At 38.4% G+C, this 18,948-nt stretch overlaps 1 protein-coding gene across 2 annotated transcripts; it reads left to right on the top strand.

The window, feature by feature from the left end:
- Window positions 1-9,561: 9,561 nt before the first annotated feature.
- On the top strand, window positions 9,562-15,826 carry pold3 (polymerase (DNA-directed), delta 3, accessory subunit). Of its 2 annotated transcripts, none has more exons than XM_084913157.1 (12): window positions 9,562-9,713; window positions 10,243-10,298; window positions 10,731-10,830; window positions 10,943-10,982; window positions 11,196-11,328; window positions 11,487-11,733; window positions 11,826-11,898; window positions 12,697-12,844; window positions 13,081-13,184; window positions 13,483-13,571; window positions 13,688-13,769; window positions 15,422-15,826. In XM_084913157.1, the coding sequence occupies exons 1-12, from the start codon at window positions 9,657-9,659 to the stop codon at window positions 15,622-15,624; spliced, it is 1,332 nt and encodes a 443-aa protein (XP_084769283.1). In that variant the 5' UTR covers window positions 9,562-9,656; the 3' UTR covers window positions 15,625-15,826. The 2 variants fall into 2 exon arrangements, with proteins under 2 accessions (XP_084769283.1, XP_084769284.1); XM_084913158.1 differs by having other exon boundaries at window positions 14,679-15,539.
- Window positions 15,827-18,948: the final 3,122 nt, after the last annotated feature.

Here is an 18,948-nt window from a genome sequence, read left to right on the forward strand (position 1 = left end):
ACATGACTCTGCTTCTTTTTTTTTCAGCGTTAAAAAAAATTACCAAAAAATATCATATTACACCTCCCTTAGAAAATGTTGCTGGGCTGTCTCGCTAACATAAAATCATAGATGACTTTAAACTTCTTGAACCTGAATAATCAAAAAACACAGTTGATGCTATTCAGACCTGCCGAGGCTCACTCCTCCTTTAATGGTGATGTTGTTGTTGTATTCCTTTTACTGTTTTGGTGCTTGCTGTTTTCAAATGTGCTTATAAATAGCTCAAACTTCATAATTTTACATTATACAAATGGTGACTATTGATTTTTATACAATATGTACCAACCTTACCAAATATATGCTTAAAGACATTCATAGTGGTTCTTCTCATATGAATGTTGTTGGTCTTATAGATAAACTGACTGTTGTTCTGCTAACTTTTAAAAGTGATAAACTTCCTGTCACCAAGTGTCATCAACTGTTTTGGTGTCAAGTCTGGCAGGTCTTTATATGCACCAGTCTGTTTCTCCAGCTGAACTCTGTATGATATGATATTTTTGGCCTAAACCTCCACAAATGCAGCTCCTCGTTTCTGTCTTGTCGGTCCTGACCTTTTGATCTTTGTCTTCAACAGAGACCATTAGAGTCTATAACCTTTAAAACCCTCTCATTATTTTGTATTTCTCTTCCATGTTCTCTTTCCCTCTCCGCATGGCTCAAAGGCTTTTTTTTTACCACAAAAATGTACAAAAAGTGTAAATTTGGCTGAATTCAGGAGACTTTAGCTCCTAAGTAAGAGGCACTTTGTTGAAGGCTGGATTAACTTACACGGTTTGTTGCCGGATTTAAAGTGCTATGTTTTTTTTTTCTTCTGCACCAGCAGTGACAGCTGTAAGAACTTCAAGCACATTTTCATCTACTTTTTTTCATTGTGCACATAAATCAGAAAGCAGAAAACATTGCAAAGAAGTTTTTTAGACTTTGCAACGCTGGGAAGCAAAACCTTGATACAGGTTTTTATCCTGGATACAGATACAGATAAAATGACATGAACTTTGTGTCAAGTAAAGGCGTGTGACTTAAACAGACAAAATTGGGGAAAACAAAATTATCAATTACCTTCATCAGAACTGTGTACAGTAATGAGGACACTGTAAGTGCCATATATCTTTTTTTGCGAAGGACTGCTGTTTTAATAATGTCATCATAATGTCATCTTCTTGTTATCTTCTTCACACACACACACACACGCACACACACACACACACACACACACACACACACCCTCTCACATCATCCATAAGTGACTGAGACAGGACTCTCTTCTAGAAACTCTAAACCCACCGGCACAATGTACATTTCAAATTCCTTTAATTTTAAATATGTTCATATTGTCTATTTTGTAAAATAGTCAAATTGTCAATTCTTATTTAATTCACTTAATGTACAGAATTCACCTGCTTGCTGCATACATGCTACTACTGCACATTCACCTAATGTATATATTATATATAATGTTCTTCCTCTCGTGTCAGGTTACATTTCACTGTGTGTTATACTTGTATAACTATGCATGTGATGAATAAAGAACCTTGAACCTTGTTTAGTATAATAGTTGTAGCAGTCAGTAAGCATTTCTTTTTGTGCTAAATCTGGCTGAAATCCCAGCTGTTCTCTAGTAATGAAATATCCCCAGTGAAAAAAAAATTCAAATTGGTGATACTGTATTTATTTTGGGGTTTTTTAGCCAAACATGTTTATGCAGTAATTTGAAATAAAATGCTCATTATGCAAAACTGTCTGTATCACATGAATATGAGTCTCAACATTGTTAGACATTTATAAGCTACAGTTAGATGTGATTTAAAAAATACAAGTCTGTGTTTCTGTGTGTATATTTCAAACTCCTGTCTATGTTTAACACTACCACACGGCTCATGTCAATTTCCTTTTGTTTTCTCTCTCTTTTCATTGTTATATGCACAGTGGCGGTCCTAGCCTGTTTGGCGCCCTGGGCGAACACTCCCTCTGGCGCACCTTGCAAACGAAGGGCGCCCTTACTCCCAGCAAATGGGCGATAGAAAACCGATCGGTGCCTATGCCGTTCCCAATATGCGCTGGCATGATGTCGGGGCAGCATGAGTACGAGCAATTTTTTTTTTTTTTTGCCGATGCCCGTGATGCCGCCCCGGGCAACCGCCCGTGTCGCCCGTATCAAAAACCGCTACTGTATATGCAACATAATCAGGGCATCCGTGTAAGGTCTTTATATTTAATGTGTATTACACATAGAAATTCTGAAGCATTTAAACAGTTCTAATTTTATTTAAATAAAATCTCATAAATACCAGTTTCTGGTTTTATAAACTGTTTGTCTAACTCAGTTTGCTCTGAGGCTGAAGTCTACATCAGCCTCAAAGCAAACTGATGTTGGGAAAGAGGTACGGTACACTCTAGATGCCAGTCCGCCACAGGACTAATACAGGGAGACAACTGCTCTTGCTCAAATCCACACCTACGTCTCGCATATTTTTGGGCTGTGTGACGAAACCAGAGGAGAAAACCCACGCTGGCTGGAAGGATTATATTTTCATACTGAGAAAAAATTATTAATAATAATTACTTATTGATTTCTGACAGAAGGATAGCAGCGTGAGTGAGAGGAATGGTTTACAAGATGGTAGTGAGACCTGCTATGAAGACTCTGGCACTAATTAAAAGACAGGAGGGTGAGCTGGAGGTGGCAGAGTTGGAGATTAGAATTGAATACATGAGAAGGAAGCTCAGGTTAAGCATTTTGGCGACAAAGTTGGAGAGGCGAGGCTGAGATAGTTTGGACATGTGCAGAGAAGGATTGTGGATATACTGACCAAAGGTTGAAGATGGAGCTGTTTCTTCCTTTGTTGGTTATTTCCTTTGTAACATTTCTTTCAGAGGTCTCTGTATATCTTGTTTAGTCAGTATTTAGTTTGTTCAATTTTGTGTTCAATTCAATTCTAGTTCAGCTATGTTTTCACTTGTCACCTCTGCCCTCATCATCTGGTGTGTGCCTGTATACTTTGTCTGAGTTGTCCCTTGTCCTTTGTCATGTTATCCATCACAGTTGTATGTGTGTGTGTGTGGTGGTGGTGGTGGTGGGGTGGGGTTCCCCAAAAGACTATATTTTAAGTACCTGCTCTGCAAATATTTTGATCTTTTCACATTCTTGTGACTGGTTTTTAGTTTACTTTTTGCAATCTGCCTGCCTCACAGTCAATTTGGGATAATTTGGCCTTTATTGCTGTTTATTGCTAAGCTTTTCAAAAAGACTGTAGACAAACCACATAAAGAATGTTCCTTTTTTGTCTCTGCTTTAAAAAGGTCAGGTCTTCTTGCACTTCTCTTGCCTACAGTGTGCAACAATGTTCTGTTTTGGCGTCTTTATTTTTTCTGTTATACCTGCTCTCTTTACAGCACATTTGTAAAAAAAATAAAAATAAAAAAAATATATATATATATACTCTTTAAAGCTCTCAGATCCTTCTAAGTTAAGGATCTTGCGGAGATGTTTTGACCATTAAAAGGTAGATATCTGTCAGCTTTTTTCAACAGTGCGATAAACAGGTCCCTCTTGTGCCCTCTGATGAGATATGTCCCTAATATAATTGAAATCTTGCTAAATTATTTATCTGGAGCCTTAAGGTGATCATTGATTCGGCTTTGACTTTGGATGCTCATGTGAAATCTCTGATCCAATGTTCCAAGATTATTTTTCATGTCTTCATTCCTCCATTATTCACTTGTCTAAACAAAACCTCCTCGGATCATCTGCAGTTTGATCTGCTGCGATGCTTCTCACACGTCACACCGTTGCTAATTCTGTTGCAGTGCCACCCCATTAACTTCAGACTCCACTTTCAGAAGATTGTGGTTTTGACTTGTACAGCTTTGTATGGACAAGCACCAACATATATCACAGAACTTTTACATCCAAGCATCGCCAGTGAGTTCCCTGAGGTCATGTGATCAAGGGCTACTGGCTGTGCATGATACAAGGCTGAAAATGAAAGGCGACAGAGCTTTTGCAGCAGTGGCTCCCAGACTCTCCCCTACTGAGATTGAGAACTGTGGACTCAGTGGTGTCTTTTAAAAAGCAGCTAAAAACTCACTAAACCTGCTTATGGTTAAGTCAGCTTACAGTTTTGTAAACTGGTAATGAAGAAAGTGGCTATGCCTTAAACAAAAACAAAAATGTGTTTTACATTTCAGCAGCCACCCTTTGTTATGGACCATTTACTGTATGACTAAAGTGGCATGTGCTTAAGAGGTTTCTTCTCAAGTACAGTCCACTATTATTATTGTGATGTTTCTGAGCAGCATGCTGGGTGAATGTATAAAGCATGTTTTGTTGATAAATGTCATCACTCCCACTGTTACAGTACCTCCCCACCTGCAGCGAAGACAATTAGAATTCAGACTTAACGTCTTATCTAATGACTACAATCCTCTCTGTAGGTGGCTGTGAGGAAAACATAACATAACACATAAGCGTGGGGTTCCTGACATGACAAGCAGTCGAAGCTTTTGAACCAGGCACCCGTAGGAGGCTGCACAGTGTGTCACTTGTTTGCTGTTGATGTGTGGAAATCTGTCTGATCTCTACATGTTGTTTCACACACATCTTCTTCCCTGACAGTTGCAATGGGGTGTGTGACCACTGTCAAAAACTCTGAGGAGGTGTCGGCGTCTATGCATCCGCAGAGATATCTTCTCCTCTGAACAATCAGTAATCGATTTTAGATCCTAAAACCAATCGGGGATTTGTTTTGAGTGAAACCTAAAACCTTGTGTAGAGGAAAGGCCTCAAAAATGAGCCTGCAGGCAGCATGATAGATATCTAATACATTCATTATGCATTTCTGAGAACAGATATCTTCCCTGTTGATCTGAAGGAACAGAGGAGTCAGAATGTGTTATCTGAGGGCATGAAAACAGCAGCAGAAAAAAAATCAAAAATGTTACCATCCTTTGAAACGTATATAAGATATTTCTTAGAGCTGAATAAAAGATTCCTTCTTATACCAGGATATTGCTAATAAAAGAATCCATTATCAAGGTTTAACCTTGGCCAGACAGAGAAGATCTCATCAGATTGATTTCTAAAGCTGCCATTTTACTGTCCACACACAAAAAAAGGACTTTGTGCTTTGATACGATGTGTTTTGATTTTGGTTTTTTGTTGTAATTCTCCTTTTAAAAATTGTGTTTGTTTTCTGCCTTTTGATGTTTGTCTGAACTGGGTCTTTAGATTTTAGATTTGATCAGATCCAAAAACCATACCAAAGCATGGGCTCTTTAAGCACACACACGCAAGTCAAATATTTTACACGTCCCTTTGAGTATCTGAGTGTGCTGAGACTAATGGATCGTGTTGCCGCTGCAGAGCACTGCAGAGATCTGTCTGCAAACTATTAGAGAGATCATTCCCTCTCTGCTTCACAGAGACTCAAAGAAGAAAAAACAGTGATAATGGGAAGACCAAAATTTGTTTAATTATGGGTTTTTTTCAAGTAGAACTAGACCCATTAAACATTAAAATAAAAAATACAATGTTGAGGCACGACTGCGGGGTTTTCAGGTCACATTTGAATAATTAATCCAGTTCTCAAACTTTTTCTGGCATGCCCCATTTCAGAAGCCAAAAAAAACTTCACTCCTTGCACACCAAAATTTTCCCATGATTAACACTGAAAAAGGATTCAAGTCAAACTTTAGTAAATTAACAGTAAATTATGTTTTAATCTCTTTTCCCCAATCCGCATAGAGTCCGCCCCACAGTTTGATTAATGGATGAATAAATTACTCATCTTAGAGTAACTTTTCTGTTGATTTTGTGCAGATCTGCAAATAGAAGCGCCCCCACAGGACCCAAAGCCAACATCCACTTCCTGGTGCCAGACATCACAGACCACCCTCAGCGGTACCTCGTGCACGCCCTGATGGATCAGAGATGTTTTGGCAGCACAGGAGGCAGCCACAGAGTGTCAGACACCTGCAGGTATCAACATTCCAGGTGTTACAAGCATAAACGTATTTTTCTGTCCACGTGAACCAGCATGTTAAATATGGCACAGCCACTGCATCACAAAGAGATTGCATCTGTAATGTAAAACTTTGGACTGAATTTCTTATCTAGAGTGACACGTCCAATATTGTTTGTTTGTTTTGCAAACAAAGTGTAAAATAAAACCAATAATAAACCTCTTGATCCACACAAATACAGCCAGTCACGGTGTTGATGTAATCGGGGAGTGAACAGTAACAAATGCAATATAAAAAGTATCGTAAACGCTTCAGCAAAAGGAGCAATAACACTGTATCAAACATTACCCCGATTCTGAAAGCAGCTGTGATGAGCATTGGCTTTTAGAGGTACAATCAAAGGAGATCCAGATTTTCTTTCACGTGCAGGGCTGGATTACAGAGGTTTACTTTTGACCCATTAGTTCATAGCAGAGAGGCACTTGAGCCAACCAGAGGGGGGCACTGGGACACTCAAGTAACATTCTGGTGTGACAAGAGGAGGGCTGCGGTTTGATATCAATTCACTGATTTTGCTTACAGTGAATCAGATCTGCTGACTGAATCTGAATCCTTTCATTAAAACAACAAACCTTGTTTAACCCGACCTGGTTTAGTGACCTGATTTTGTAAAATTGTACTTGACTGGTGTTTATGGAAGCATCTATTTAAAAAAATAAATACATCTTTCTTTGAAATATAGTGGATTGATTTATGATTTGACATCCAAGTGTGTATACCTTCATAGATCTATAGGTCTATTTTTGAAATATACATATATATATATATATCTGTCAATGGTTCCCCAAATTTTTATTTCTGTAGTTTTGTAAGAACCACAGACATAGACTAGTCATGTTCCACCTGCTTGTGGACACATTTTTGCCTCTATACACCACTGCAGTGGAACTACATAATTCCAGCTATGGTTTTTATTTAAAATCTTCAATTTTCAGACGATGAAATTTGTTTGTACAAAATATAATACTAGAATGAAAATACGGTAATAACTGACTGAAATCTAGAAGCTCATGGAAATTAACGAATGCTGTATTGTATCCTCTTGCCTTCACTCAGGCCTTTACTCAAGCCATTTTCAGCTGCTGCATGTTTGCGCCTTAAGTTTTGTCTTCACTAACTAAAAAGCCTGGTCTGTTGTGTTAACATCAGTTGCCTTTGAACTTCTGAGAATTCCAGTGAAAATGTCAACCTGGAATAAACAGAAGGTCTCTTATCTGTTTAATATTATCATGGACTAACAAGGGAACAGACCTCACATAAAACTTTTTATGACTCAATTTTCAAATTACTATTATTAGTCTCTGAAGCTGGAGGACTATGTATAAAACTGGCTAAAAATCCCAAATAGCTACTGCAATACTTTTGTTCAACTTAAATTAAAGCTAAAAATCTGGACTTCAACTGCTTATTGATTCTTTGATTTAAAATCTGTGGTGCTGCGCATGGGCAAAACTGCAAAAAAGGTCTTTGTCCAAATATAAGTGTAGATTCCATCATCTTTAAGGGGATTTTAATTTCAGTTTTTCAGATATTTTTACGTTTTTGCACTCGTACCATTGCAAAGAAGTCCACAAAAAAGCCAAAAAGGTAAACGTGCTTGTGTGCAGCACAATGAGAAGAAAGACAAAGAGGATCACAATGTTTCTTCATTTCAACCAAATCTGATCCACCTGAGGATTTCAGTGTTGCTCTCTGTCTTCAAGGTGAGACAATTATTCTTGTACTTTGTCATCATTATGGGAATATTTTTCCCTCCTCTGCTGCACGTCGCTGCCCTTCTGTTTGACATTTCTATTAGAAGTTACCGTGCAGGCTGACTCAGAGCTACTTCAATCTAAATATTACATCAGATAGACTCTGAGAACACACCTCAGATAATCATATATACAGCGTGTCACTCAGATTTGACAGCAACACCTCATTAACAAGGCTTTTTGGACCAATAGGTTTGCATGTGCTAGAGTTGAAATCGAAATGGTCAGATAATAATATGGGTTCACTTGTTTAAAACCATTCTTATTTTTCTACTTGTTTAGCACATTTGTTCAGGGTTAAAAATGTTCCTTTGGTACATTATTTATTTATTTATTCAGCTTCTTAATTTTCTTGATTGATCCATAAGAGACAAAAAGTCTCTTTTTTTCCCCATCAACATGGGAGAGTCAGTAAACTTCATTTTGATTAAAGGAAATAAATAACTTTGAACTTTTTGAACCTACTCTTTCAGATTTGATGCAACAAAAATGAAGCACACCAATGCTGTGTTGATCCAGAGGCCACATATATATCTGGTCGATGCATTTGTGAGATTCATATTTTTTGATTTCTCCAGTGCCTTTACTACAATCCTTCAATGGTCTTGTGTTTTTGGAGTATCTCTCCTGCCGGCCACAATATGTGCATCTGCAGAAAAGTGTCTCTAGCACAGTCCTGAGTGTACCATGTACCATGTCTACGGCAGGCTTCAGACATCAGCACAACAGTGACACTTTGTTGCTGAAACCTTTTGACGACACAGCAGTTGAGCAAGAAGAGAATAGAGGAACAGTTTCGGACCTCTTCATCATAATGTTACAAAAACCATTGTAGAGTACACTAGGGGTGGGAGAGGGAGCCAGTCAACACCAATAACTATAAGGAGCACTGAGATGGAAGTGGTCTTCAACCACAGATACCCTGGTGTGCAGCCCAACAGTAAGTTGGACTGGAATACCCATATACAGGCGATGTACAGTAAGGAAGGAAGATTACTTTATTTCCTAACGAGCCTAAGGTCATTTAACATATGATGTTATCACATCATATAATCCCATGTTTTGAGCATCATACCTTTTTTCTTGTGACCTGAGAAAGTTGCCTGAAAGCTGAAGACACACTGGGCAAACCATTTTTGTTCTGTCATTTTCAAAAGAGTTTATTATTGCCTGAGTTAGAAATATCAAGCAGACTCCCCATGAGGAAAGAATGGACTTCTCTACTGAACAATCTGAGGCTGCTGCTGTTGTAGTTATTGCTCTTTGATATGATGGCGGTGCAAGAAGGTTGCATTATTTTCTACAAACTGTTCCTTTGCCTCCCGCATAGACGGTGAGGTAAAACTCAAGCACATTGTTGGGCTACTATAATAAGAGATAGCATTAAAGTGGCCCCTGGAGACCCATCATCATTATTGTTTTCCACATACATAGGTGCATTATAGTGCCCATAATGAACTGATGCTCTCTCAGCTCCACTGCATTCACATTGTAGATTTTGCTGTTTCAGACAGTTTGCACTGATTTTTAACTGTCCTGTGTTGGTTTTGGGGGTACAAAAAACCGTATTAATAGTGATAATGTATGTGGAATATAGTAAAAAATAAATGAATGAAGCTCCTGGGTTTTTTTTTTTGTTTTGTTTTTTTACTTCTATCATTCATTTGATCCAGGGAGTGACTCACAGCCCCGTCTGGCCTGCAGAGGGCAGCCTAAAGCCTTTCACCTCACAGGAAGGACGGGCGGACACGTGACATGCAACAGGAAGTAAATAAACTGCTTTCCCGCGCAGTTAAATTGGAAGAGCAAGTTGTCTGCTTTCAAGGAGAATAAAACAAAATGGATGAGCTTTATTTGGATAATATTGACGAATACGTCAATGACCATAATAAAATAGTAAGTGCCTTCTTAATTCGCGGTATTTCATTTTGTGCGATGAGGTTTTCTGGCTGAACTAGAGCGTGAATTAGCTCTGGCTTCGACATGATTGGCTGCTGAACTCCGCTCAAAAAAACTGCCGTTTTAACTTTGTCTGGTTTTCACGGCAATTTATGTGTATCCAGGGGCATTTTTATCAATTTTAGGGATGTTCAGGGGTCTTCGTGTTAATTCGGCACTGCTATGATGTAGTAAATGGCAGTTGAATTGAAGAAAAGCCTATTTTTAGTTGACCAATTTCAGTTACTGCTGGAAACCGCCAAGTGCGTGACAAACACTGCTGTAGTAAAGACATTTCAAACACTGACATGAAGTCGATATTTATTTATATCTGATAAGTATTAGATATTTCCCAGCTCATGTAGCTTAATGGAAAGCAACAATAATCGGTACCTTAAAGAAAAAAGACAATATTTGGATAATATTTATTATCCGTCATATAGTCTCTGTGTAAATACAAGTGACCTGTGTGCTTTCTCTACACCAGGTAACCTATAAATGGCTGAGTCTCACTCTTGGAGTTCATGTCAACACAGCAAAACGGTAAGTGGTTACTTTGACATGCCAGGAACTAATAAAATAATATATGATACATTTTTTTTCCATCTTCAAAATGTCTTCTTTGTCCAAGCAACAATCGCAAATTTAAATTAATTAGGGTTTACTGTATTTAGCGCCAAAGAAGCGCTACATTTGACAGTAACAGTCCAGTGGAATGTCGCTTGAGTTTTTCTGCACTTGAGTTGCACCGTTTTTGTTGTGGTAGTGAGATGAAGACATGCACATGTTTGCATGTTTTGGCATGTGTGTGCATGCAAAAAAAAGGTGCTGTGTGTTTTCTTTTAAAAAAAGATCATTAACACTTTGTGTCATTGGCTGATAAATACATAAATGCCATAAACACAGATTTACCTAGGTGGCCCAGGTAAAGGCTCAGGGTGTGGGAAATACATTTAAGTTGTGTCTTGTGTTCAGAATGCTCTACCATTACCTGGATCACAAGAGGAAGGAGAGTTCAGCTCAGCTGCATGCCACCTACCTTGTGTCAGGGAAATTTGTGGACAACGGTCAAACGGTGAGACCTGTTGTAGCATTTTTTGTGATTTTTTTTTTTTCTTTTTTTTTTTTTCTACATGCACAAAGCTGCAGCTTTAATGATTTTTTTTTACACTGTGTTTGCTTTTCAGAGTCACAAGGTGTCTGTTGTGAGAGAGGACCAGCTGGAAGGTGTGTAAATATTAATTCACATGACATCATTCAGTTGTTCTCATTTCAAAAGTATTATCTTTATGAACTATCTCAGTTCATAATCATCACCATCACTAAATAGTACACTTTTATGTCAGTGAGTCTTGATTTTCTTTGTATTTTGTTTTATTTAATGACTTATTTGTTGTAAATGAAGCAGCAGTGTGTCACGTTTGCCGTTTTCTTCTGCAGATTTCAAAGCCAAGATGAGCTTGGTAGTCAGCGTGCACGTCTACAGCGTCCAGAGAGCGTTGCTTAGAGACAGCGGCCCACTTTACGCTGTGGACTATGACGCTGTGAAAGACAGTCTTAAAAACTGCAGCAGGTATGCTAATCATGGTGTTTTTTGATTTGCAGTGACCAGTGATCAGCATTTTTACACCATCTGTGTAAAGATTAGTTTAGCCACTATTAGAATGAAAACACAAGTAATGTATAATGTTATTTATATTATTTAATAGTTATTTTTCTTTTGGGTTTCAGGTACAGCGCAATCCACTGTGCCAGCGCAGTGCCCATGTCTTCTGTGGAGCTGCAGCAGGCGAGGGAAGTCCAGCAAGCTCCTACACCTGAGCCTGAAAACAAAAAGGCTGGCATGAATGGAGACACCAGCCCAGTTTTAAAATCATCCGCCAAGGCTCCAAAAGGCATCATGGGAATGTTTGCTAACAAATCTGTTCCTAAGAGTCAGGATAACACCAAAGAGATGAAGCCTGAAAAGAAAGAGGATGTACGACTTTGTCCTTGTGCTGCAGTCAGTTGCTCTCCAGGGTACTCGAGTTTTTGCTCTGTTTGTTTATAATTGTGTTTTTTGTATTTTAGATCGAAGCACCCAAAAGCAAACCAGTCGCAAAAGCCAATCCAGTGGCAAACTTCTTTGGGACTCAAACATTAAGTGAGTAATAATTAAAGTATTGTGTGTCTGGTGTACTTTATTAAAAGGGGGATTAAAATTCATATGTTCCATTTAGACTGCTGTTATTTTGTTTTAGGTTTCTATTTTAACCTTGAAACTGTTGTGCTCATAGTTTGTTTTTATTATTATTATTATTAGTAGTAGTAGTAGTAGTAGTAGTATTACTATTTTGCTCTTTATTTGATACACGATCTGCCTTTCAGAGCAGTTGTACAAATCACATCATTATATAAATAAATGTTGTCTTTGTCATGTTCTTATTTCACATAAACCTAGTAAAGGCATCATAATTGAATGTGTTCCTCACCATAGTGAAAAATAATCAGCGAGTGAGCCAACAAGTTTTAAAAAAAAGTACCAAAGTGCTGCAGGTTGTAATCAGCAAAACGGTTTTGTCTTGCATAGAGTGTAAGGTTTTGAATGTAGAGGCTGTAAAGCAGAAGCCACTTGTGAACACGATCCAGAAACCCTGCCATCTTCTCCGCCAAAGCTCATTTAAAATAGTCTGAGGCAAAGTGGAAAACCTTTCTGGTTAGAAATCAAAATGTTACGTTTTACTTGGAAAACATGGATGCCACGTCCCAACTTTTTTTGCTGCCATGATCTGATGTTTTCAGTGTTTTGTTGTGAATAATTGAGTTTGTATTTTAAATCAAGTTTCCACGTTTATCGATGTGCATGCTGTTTTGCGACATACAAAAGTAACCCACAAAGATGAGCAGTAATTATTTGATTTGAATATGTTTACTGAATAATTGTTCTTTTTCACTACTTCAGAGAAGCCAGAGAAACCTGTGAAGGAGGAGGAAGCACCTCAGTCATCTTCCACAGCAGCGCAGCAGCATGAAAGGTCAAAACCAGAGGAAAAGCAAGAAACTCTTGCTCCAGTGGAGCCACAAAAAGACACAAAGAAAGACTCCAGAAGGTGTGTGCTGGTATTCATGTGGGAAATGTGACAAATTGAATTAAATATTCCTTTCAGTACATGAGGAAATAGTTTTCTAATCATGAAAAGAATCCGCTTTCCTCAATCAAGTCCCACTTCCCTGTCTCTAATTGTTACTTAGAAATGTAATTTCAGAAGTTATAAAGGGTGTTTATTTCTGGCTTTAATCTAATTTAAATTCTTTAATTCCTTTTTTTTTTCTTTTTTTTTAATAGCAAAACTAAGCGGCTAGAAGATTCTGACGGTGAAGAGGAGAAGATGGAGAAGAAAAAGAGGAGGAGGATTAAGAAACCGGAGCCAGACAGCAGTGATGAAGATGGTTATACTTTTATTTTATATTATTCTCTTATTCTGATGTTTTCTATTTCGAAAACCTATTAATTTTAAAAGTGAACAAACAGTGATATAATTGGATTAAAGATATAAATGTATATTTTCTATTAGTTTTGCTGCTGTAGGCACACTAAAAGCAATTCCAAACATTGTAATTAATTGGATTGGCAAACAGCTTGTGAGGACAAAATTTTATTTCAGTTCATTTCAGTCTTTGGGAAAAGAAGGACTTATAAAAGTAGACGTTTCAAAATTGATAAGATAATCTGTTTTCCCCCTTCCAGTTATTCCAGACTCTCCACAGCCAGTCGTGACAAGAGAACCATCATCACCAAGTCCTAAAAAGGAGGTTGAACCCGATAGACATTCTCATGTAAGTGTTTGATACTCTAGTTTTGATATAACTGGAAACGTTGGTAGTCTTTCATTCATTTTTTTATGTATTTTTTTATGTATTTAACTCGGAGCATGCGTCTTGTTATTCTACAGCTGAGCAGTTCTGAAATGAAAATAAGGAAGAGAAGACGAGTCATGAAGTCTCATACCTTTCTGGATGATGATGGATGCATGGGTATGAAAAACATACAACAGTGAAAATCCAACCAGTGCAGATAATAATCAAACACTTTTAATGTATTTATATATAGTGCTACGGTATATGTGACTGTTTTTAAATAAAGAGGTCAGGGTCTGTACAAGTAATCGATATGAGACAAAAGCTCAGGGCCGGGAGATTTCTGCTGCTGTTGTTAGTCCTGTCTGCATATAAAGGATATTCCTTATATGCTTATACTCAGGCGCACAGCTGCTTCACTTGTTTATACTTGTTTATGAGGAATCTATGCATCCAGGGAAGAGCAGTACTATTCTGTGAGAAATGTGTACAATGCTCAACTTAATGTTTTTTCTCTGAGAGTTTTAATAGCTGCTTTTATATTTTTACAGGTCTGACTTTTATTATTAGAATAAAATCTAATCTAACTATTATATTTAGACTTACTTAGACTTAGTTCCTCCTACGCCGGGCGGCGCATCAGGCAGCTAGTGATCTCCATCGATGTCAGTCAGCAGCGACTGCTTCAGCTTCGTCCCAGGCAATGTCGACAGTTCTCAGATCGTCCATGAATGTTCGACGCCATGTGGTCATTGGTCGGCCTTGCTTTCGCTTGCCAGTGCGTGGATGCCATGTCATGGCAATCTTAGCTGGGCGATGAGGGGGTAGGTGTAAAATATGGCCCGCAAAGCGGAAGCGCCTTTCTGCAACAACATCGGCTAATGGGCGGGTGCCTGCTCTTCGTAGGACCTCCTCATTTGTTATTCGGTCCCGGTAGGAAATTCTCAGGATTCGCCGCAGGCCACGTTGTTGAAGCACGTTCAGGCGTTGAATAATTGCACTTGTTGAGCGCCAGGTTTCACTAGCGTAAAGTGCAGTAGGGAAGACGATAGAGTTCAGTAGTCTGATCTTGACCCTTACATTCAGGGAGGTCGAGTTCCAAATAGGTTGGAGACGTCGCAGGACACCAACTGCCTTCCCTACTCCGGCGTCAACATCCCGATCAGAGACCCCGTCATTCGAGATGATGCTGCCAAGATATGTAAAATTCTCCACCTCTTCAGCACGTTGTTGGTTGATCATGACAGGAATGCGGGCACGTGCATAGCCAACTCGGAGTACCTTGGTTTTTTTGGCGCTGATTCTTAATCCAACTTTCGTCCAACTATTATATTTAATATGATTTAATTATATTTAATATTAATCTAAATCTGCAAGCTAAGTTACTAAATCTTTTAGGTAAATCTATTTGAGTGCACCCCATCCATTACATTAACTCATCAATGCATGCAGCACGCTTCAGTTCAACACTAAGTGAGATGACGGTTGTCAACCTGCAGCAAGCGGTGCAATTTAAAATCATAGCAAACTAAGATCATAGTTTAGTATCATTTCTGCATACATAGAGCTGTGTTTTATTTTGTTGAAGGTGGTAGATCAGAGCAAGTGCAAGGATCACTTTTTGTCCTTCACTCCACCTGAACTCTTTTTAACGGCAACGTGTCTTTGCTCTTTGACAGCATTCTGTTTGCTGCTGCTGTTCCATCAGTCTTACCAAGAGAAACGCAGCAATCTAGGCTGAATCTGACAGTGTCCTCTTGTCCACAGTAGATTGATTAGTTTGGTTGTTTTGTATGAATTTGTAACTCCAGGTTGTTTCTCATCCACAGTGACAGAAAAAGGCTACGTGAGTGAATCTTACTCTGAATCCGAAGATGATTTTAAACCCTCCAAACAAGCTTCAAGAGATCCCATTAAAGCAAAACCATCAAGTAGCAAAGAGGATGAGAAGAAAACTCAAAAGAAAGCATCAGCAAACTCAAATAAAGGAGCTAAACAAGCTTCCATAATGGGATTTTTCCACAAGAAATAACAGATGGTGATGGATGCATTCACTAAGGACAAACGAGCACTGCTGTAGACTTCCTGTAATGAGACTGTGGCGTATCTGAAATCAGCTGAAACAAGTCAGAACACTTGACAAATGGACTTCAACACATGGACATTAAAAATTACATTTTAGTTTCTCTGTTTTATGAATACATGTCCAACTCAATAAACATTAAAAAATTAAATATGAGTTTTCACTTTCAGAAATGTAGAACCATCACAAGCCTGAAAATCTGAACACATTAACCAAACCACCACATTTTAATGGACCAATCCGGTCATTTTTTTTCTTCCTCTGTTCATGTCAAAGACTTCATCTATTGCTGCAGTAGCAAATTGAGTTTTTATTATTATGCCTCCCTTTTAATACAGGGAGTGCAGAATTATTAGGCAAGTTGTATTTTTGAGGAATAATTTTATTATTGAACAACAACCATGTTCTCAATGAACCCAAAAATCTCATTAATATCAAAGCTGAATGTTTTTGGAAGTAGTTTTTAGTTTGTTTTTAGTTTTAGCTATTTTAGGGGGATATCTGTGTGTGCAGGGGACTATTACTGTGCATAATTATTAGGCAACTCAACAAAAAACAAATATATACCCATTTCAATTATTTATTTTTACCTATGAAACCAATATAACATCTCCACATTCACAAATATACATTTCTGACATTCAAAAACAAAACAAAAACAAAACAGCGACCAATATAGCCACCTTTCTTTGCAAGGACACTCAAAAGCCTGCCATCCATGGATTCTGTCAGTGTTTTGATCTGTTCACCATCAACATTGCGTGCAGCAGCAACCACAGCCTCCCAGACACTGTTCAGAGAGGTGTACTGTTTTCCCTCCTTGTAAATCTCACATTTGATGATGGACCACAGGTTCTCAATGGGGTTCAGATCAGGTGAACAAGGAGGCCATGTCATTAGTTTTTCTTCTTTTATACCCTTTCTTGCCAGCCACACTGTGGAGTACTTGGACGCGTGTGATGGAGCATTGTCCTGCATGAAAATCATGTTTTTCTTGAAGGATGCAGACTTCTTCCTGTACCACTGCTTGAAGAAGGTGTCTTCCAGAAACTGGCAGTAGGACTGGGAGTTGAGCTTGACTCCATCCTCAACCCGAAAAGGCCCCACAAGCTCATCTTTGATGATACCAGCCCAAACCAGTACTCCACCTCCACCTTGCTGGCGTCTGAGTCGGACTGGAGCTCTCTGCCCTTTACCAATCCAGCCACGGGCCCATCCATCTGGCCCATCAAGACTCACTCTCATTTCATCAGTCCATAAAACCTTAGAAAAATCAGTCTTGAGATATTTCTTGGCCCAGTCTTGACGTTTCAGCTTGTGTGTCTTGTTCAGTGGTGGTCGTCTTTCAGCCTTTCTTACCTTGGCCATGTCTCTGAGTATTGCACACCTTGTGCTTTTGGGCACTCCAGTGATGTTGCAGCTCTGAAATATGGCCAAACTGGTGGCAAGTGGCATCTTGGCAGCTGCACGCTTGACTTTTCTCAGTTCATGGGCAGTTATTTTGCGCCTTGGTTTTTCCACACGCTTCTTGCGACCCTGTTGACTATTTTGAATGAAACGCTTGATTGTTCGATGATCACGCTTCAGAAGCTTTGCAATTTTGAGACTGCTGCATCCCTCTGCAAGATCTCTCACTATTTTTGACCTTTCTGAGCCTGTCAAGTCCTTCTTTTGACCCATTTTGCCAAAGGAAAGGAAGTTGCCTAATAATTATGCACACCTTATATAGGGTGTTGATGTCATTAGACCACACCCCTTCTCATTACAGAGATGCACATCACCTAATATGCTTAATTGGTAGTAGGCTTTCGAGCCTATACAGCTTGGAGTAAGACAACATGCATGAAGAGGATGATGTGGACAAAATACTCATTTGCCTAATAATTCTGCACTCCCTGTATATCATGTGACCAAACCAGGGAGTTGTTTGTATTATTTTTTTTTTCTTAATTGTAGTTGATCATCTACTGCTAGCACTACCGAAACCTCATCAGAAATGATCTCAAACAAAGGGTGGCTGTCAGGATGCCATTCTTAGGGAAATCTGAAGAAAAGGCTTATGTATAGCAAATTACACAAGACCTGGACTAAAAATCAGTTGCTACAGGTCTTATGGAGTAATTCTTCCAAATTTGAGATTTTTGTTTCTAGTGAGTGGAGCTCAGGAGAGCGGTACGACAGTGAGTATCTACAGCCATCTATAAAACAGGGTGGAGGCTCTGTCACTGTTCAGCCCATGGTGTGAGGAATCTTGATGAGCTGATGCAATTTAAACATTGAAAAGTAGAGTTCCAGAATAAAGATGGTCATATGAACTACAGACTTGCCAGCTGGTAAAAAGTGTGCAAACTCTGTTTTTGTCTCATACATTTCCATCTTGCCCATGTTTCAGTCAATAACTGCACCTATTTTGCATTTTCCTAATAATATAAAAAGAAATGAGGGACAGCTCATTACTTTTCCACAGTGCTATAGGCACATTTAAATTTGGGGGGGTAATATATTCTTTAGCAGCTAGAATATATTACTTTACTGATCTTTATTTCAAGTTTTCCCTGATTTGTCTGCATTTTCTATGTGTATCCAAAAGATTTTTGGAAAGTTATTGAGTAAATTATTTGTCATCGTTTTTAAGTTAAGAACCTTAGATGTAGTTTACTGACCTTTTTTATTTCCCTCATTGTACGTCCTCGATTCTACTCCTCAGGCTTATTTTAAACCGATGTCAGTTAATATGACATTTGACACAACTGATCCTAAACTATTAAAACCACTACTTTTAATAAAACTTACTAATTAAGGTGCAACAAGTGTGACAAGAGTTAGTGCAAACAAAGAAAAACAGGTAGGTTGATTATTCTAAATAGCTGTAACATGAGTAAAAACTGAAAGGGTAATTTTGGTTTCTTTAGTCCAGCTGTGCCACACCTCCGTTATCCCTTGAATGTAAAAGCACTTCTACACACCTGCACATCCTTGATCTCTTTAAGCAAGCTTCCCCTGTCCTCTTGACTCAGAGACTCAATGAAAATAACCTAGATGGGTTATATTATTCTATTAAAAAATGATTATTAAAAAAACAACAACAATGCCATTAGTGGTCTGTCTTGTTTTTGCATTTGAATTTTATGTAATATTCAGCATGTGGAGTCACTTTTGGTTTCCATTAAGAAAATATATTAACATTTTCCTCAACGGGTTCCCAAAAATCAAAAGTACAAAACACAAAAACACACACGATTAAAATGAAAAGCCAAACATAAAAATGACAGT

The sequence above is a fragment of the Perissodus microlepis genome, chromosome 18 (assembly GCF_051167445.1).
Source record: "Perissodus microlepis isolate ML-2025 ecotype Zambia chromosome 18, ASM5116744v1, whole genome shotgun sequence".
NCBI classification, from domain to species: Eukaryota; Metazoa; Chordata; class Actinopteri; order Cichliformes; family Cichlidae; genus Perissodus; species Perissodus microlepis.

What these genes read in the sequence shown, in the direction of transcription:
- pold3 (XM_084913157.1), top strand. Translation starts at nt 9,657, where the DNA reads ATGGATGAGCTTTATTTGGATAATATTGACGAATACGTCAATGACCAT. An exon ending in GAGAGAGGACCAGCTGGAAG is followed by an intron (nt 10,983 to 11,195) that starts GTGTGTAAATAT and finishes TTTCTTCTGCAG; the next exon opens with ATTTCAAAGCCAAGATGAGC. An exon ending in CTTTGGGACTCAAACATTAA is followed by an intron (nt 11,899 to 12,696) that starts GTGAGTAATAAT and finishes TCACTACTTCAG; the next exon opens with AGAAGCCAGAGAAACCTGTG.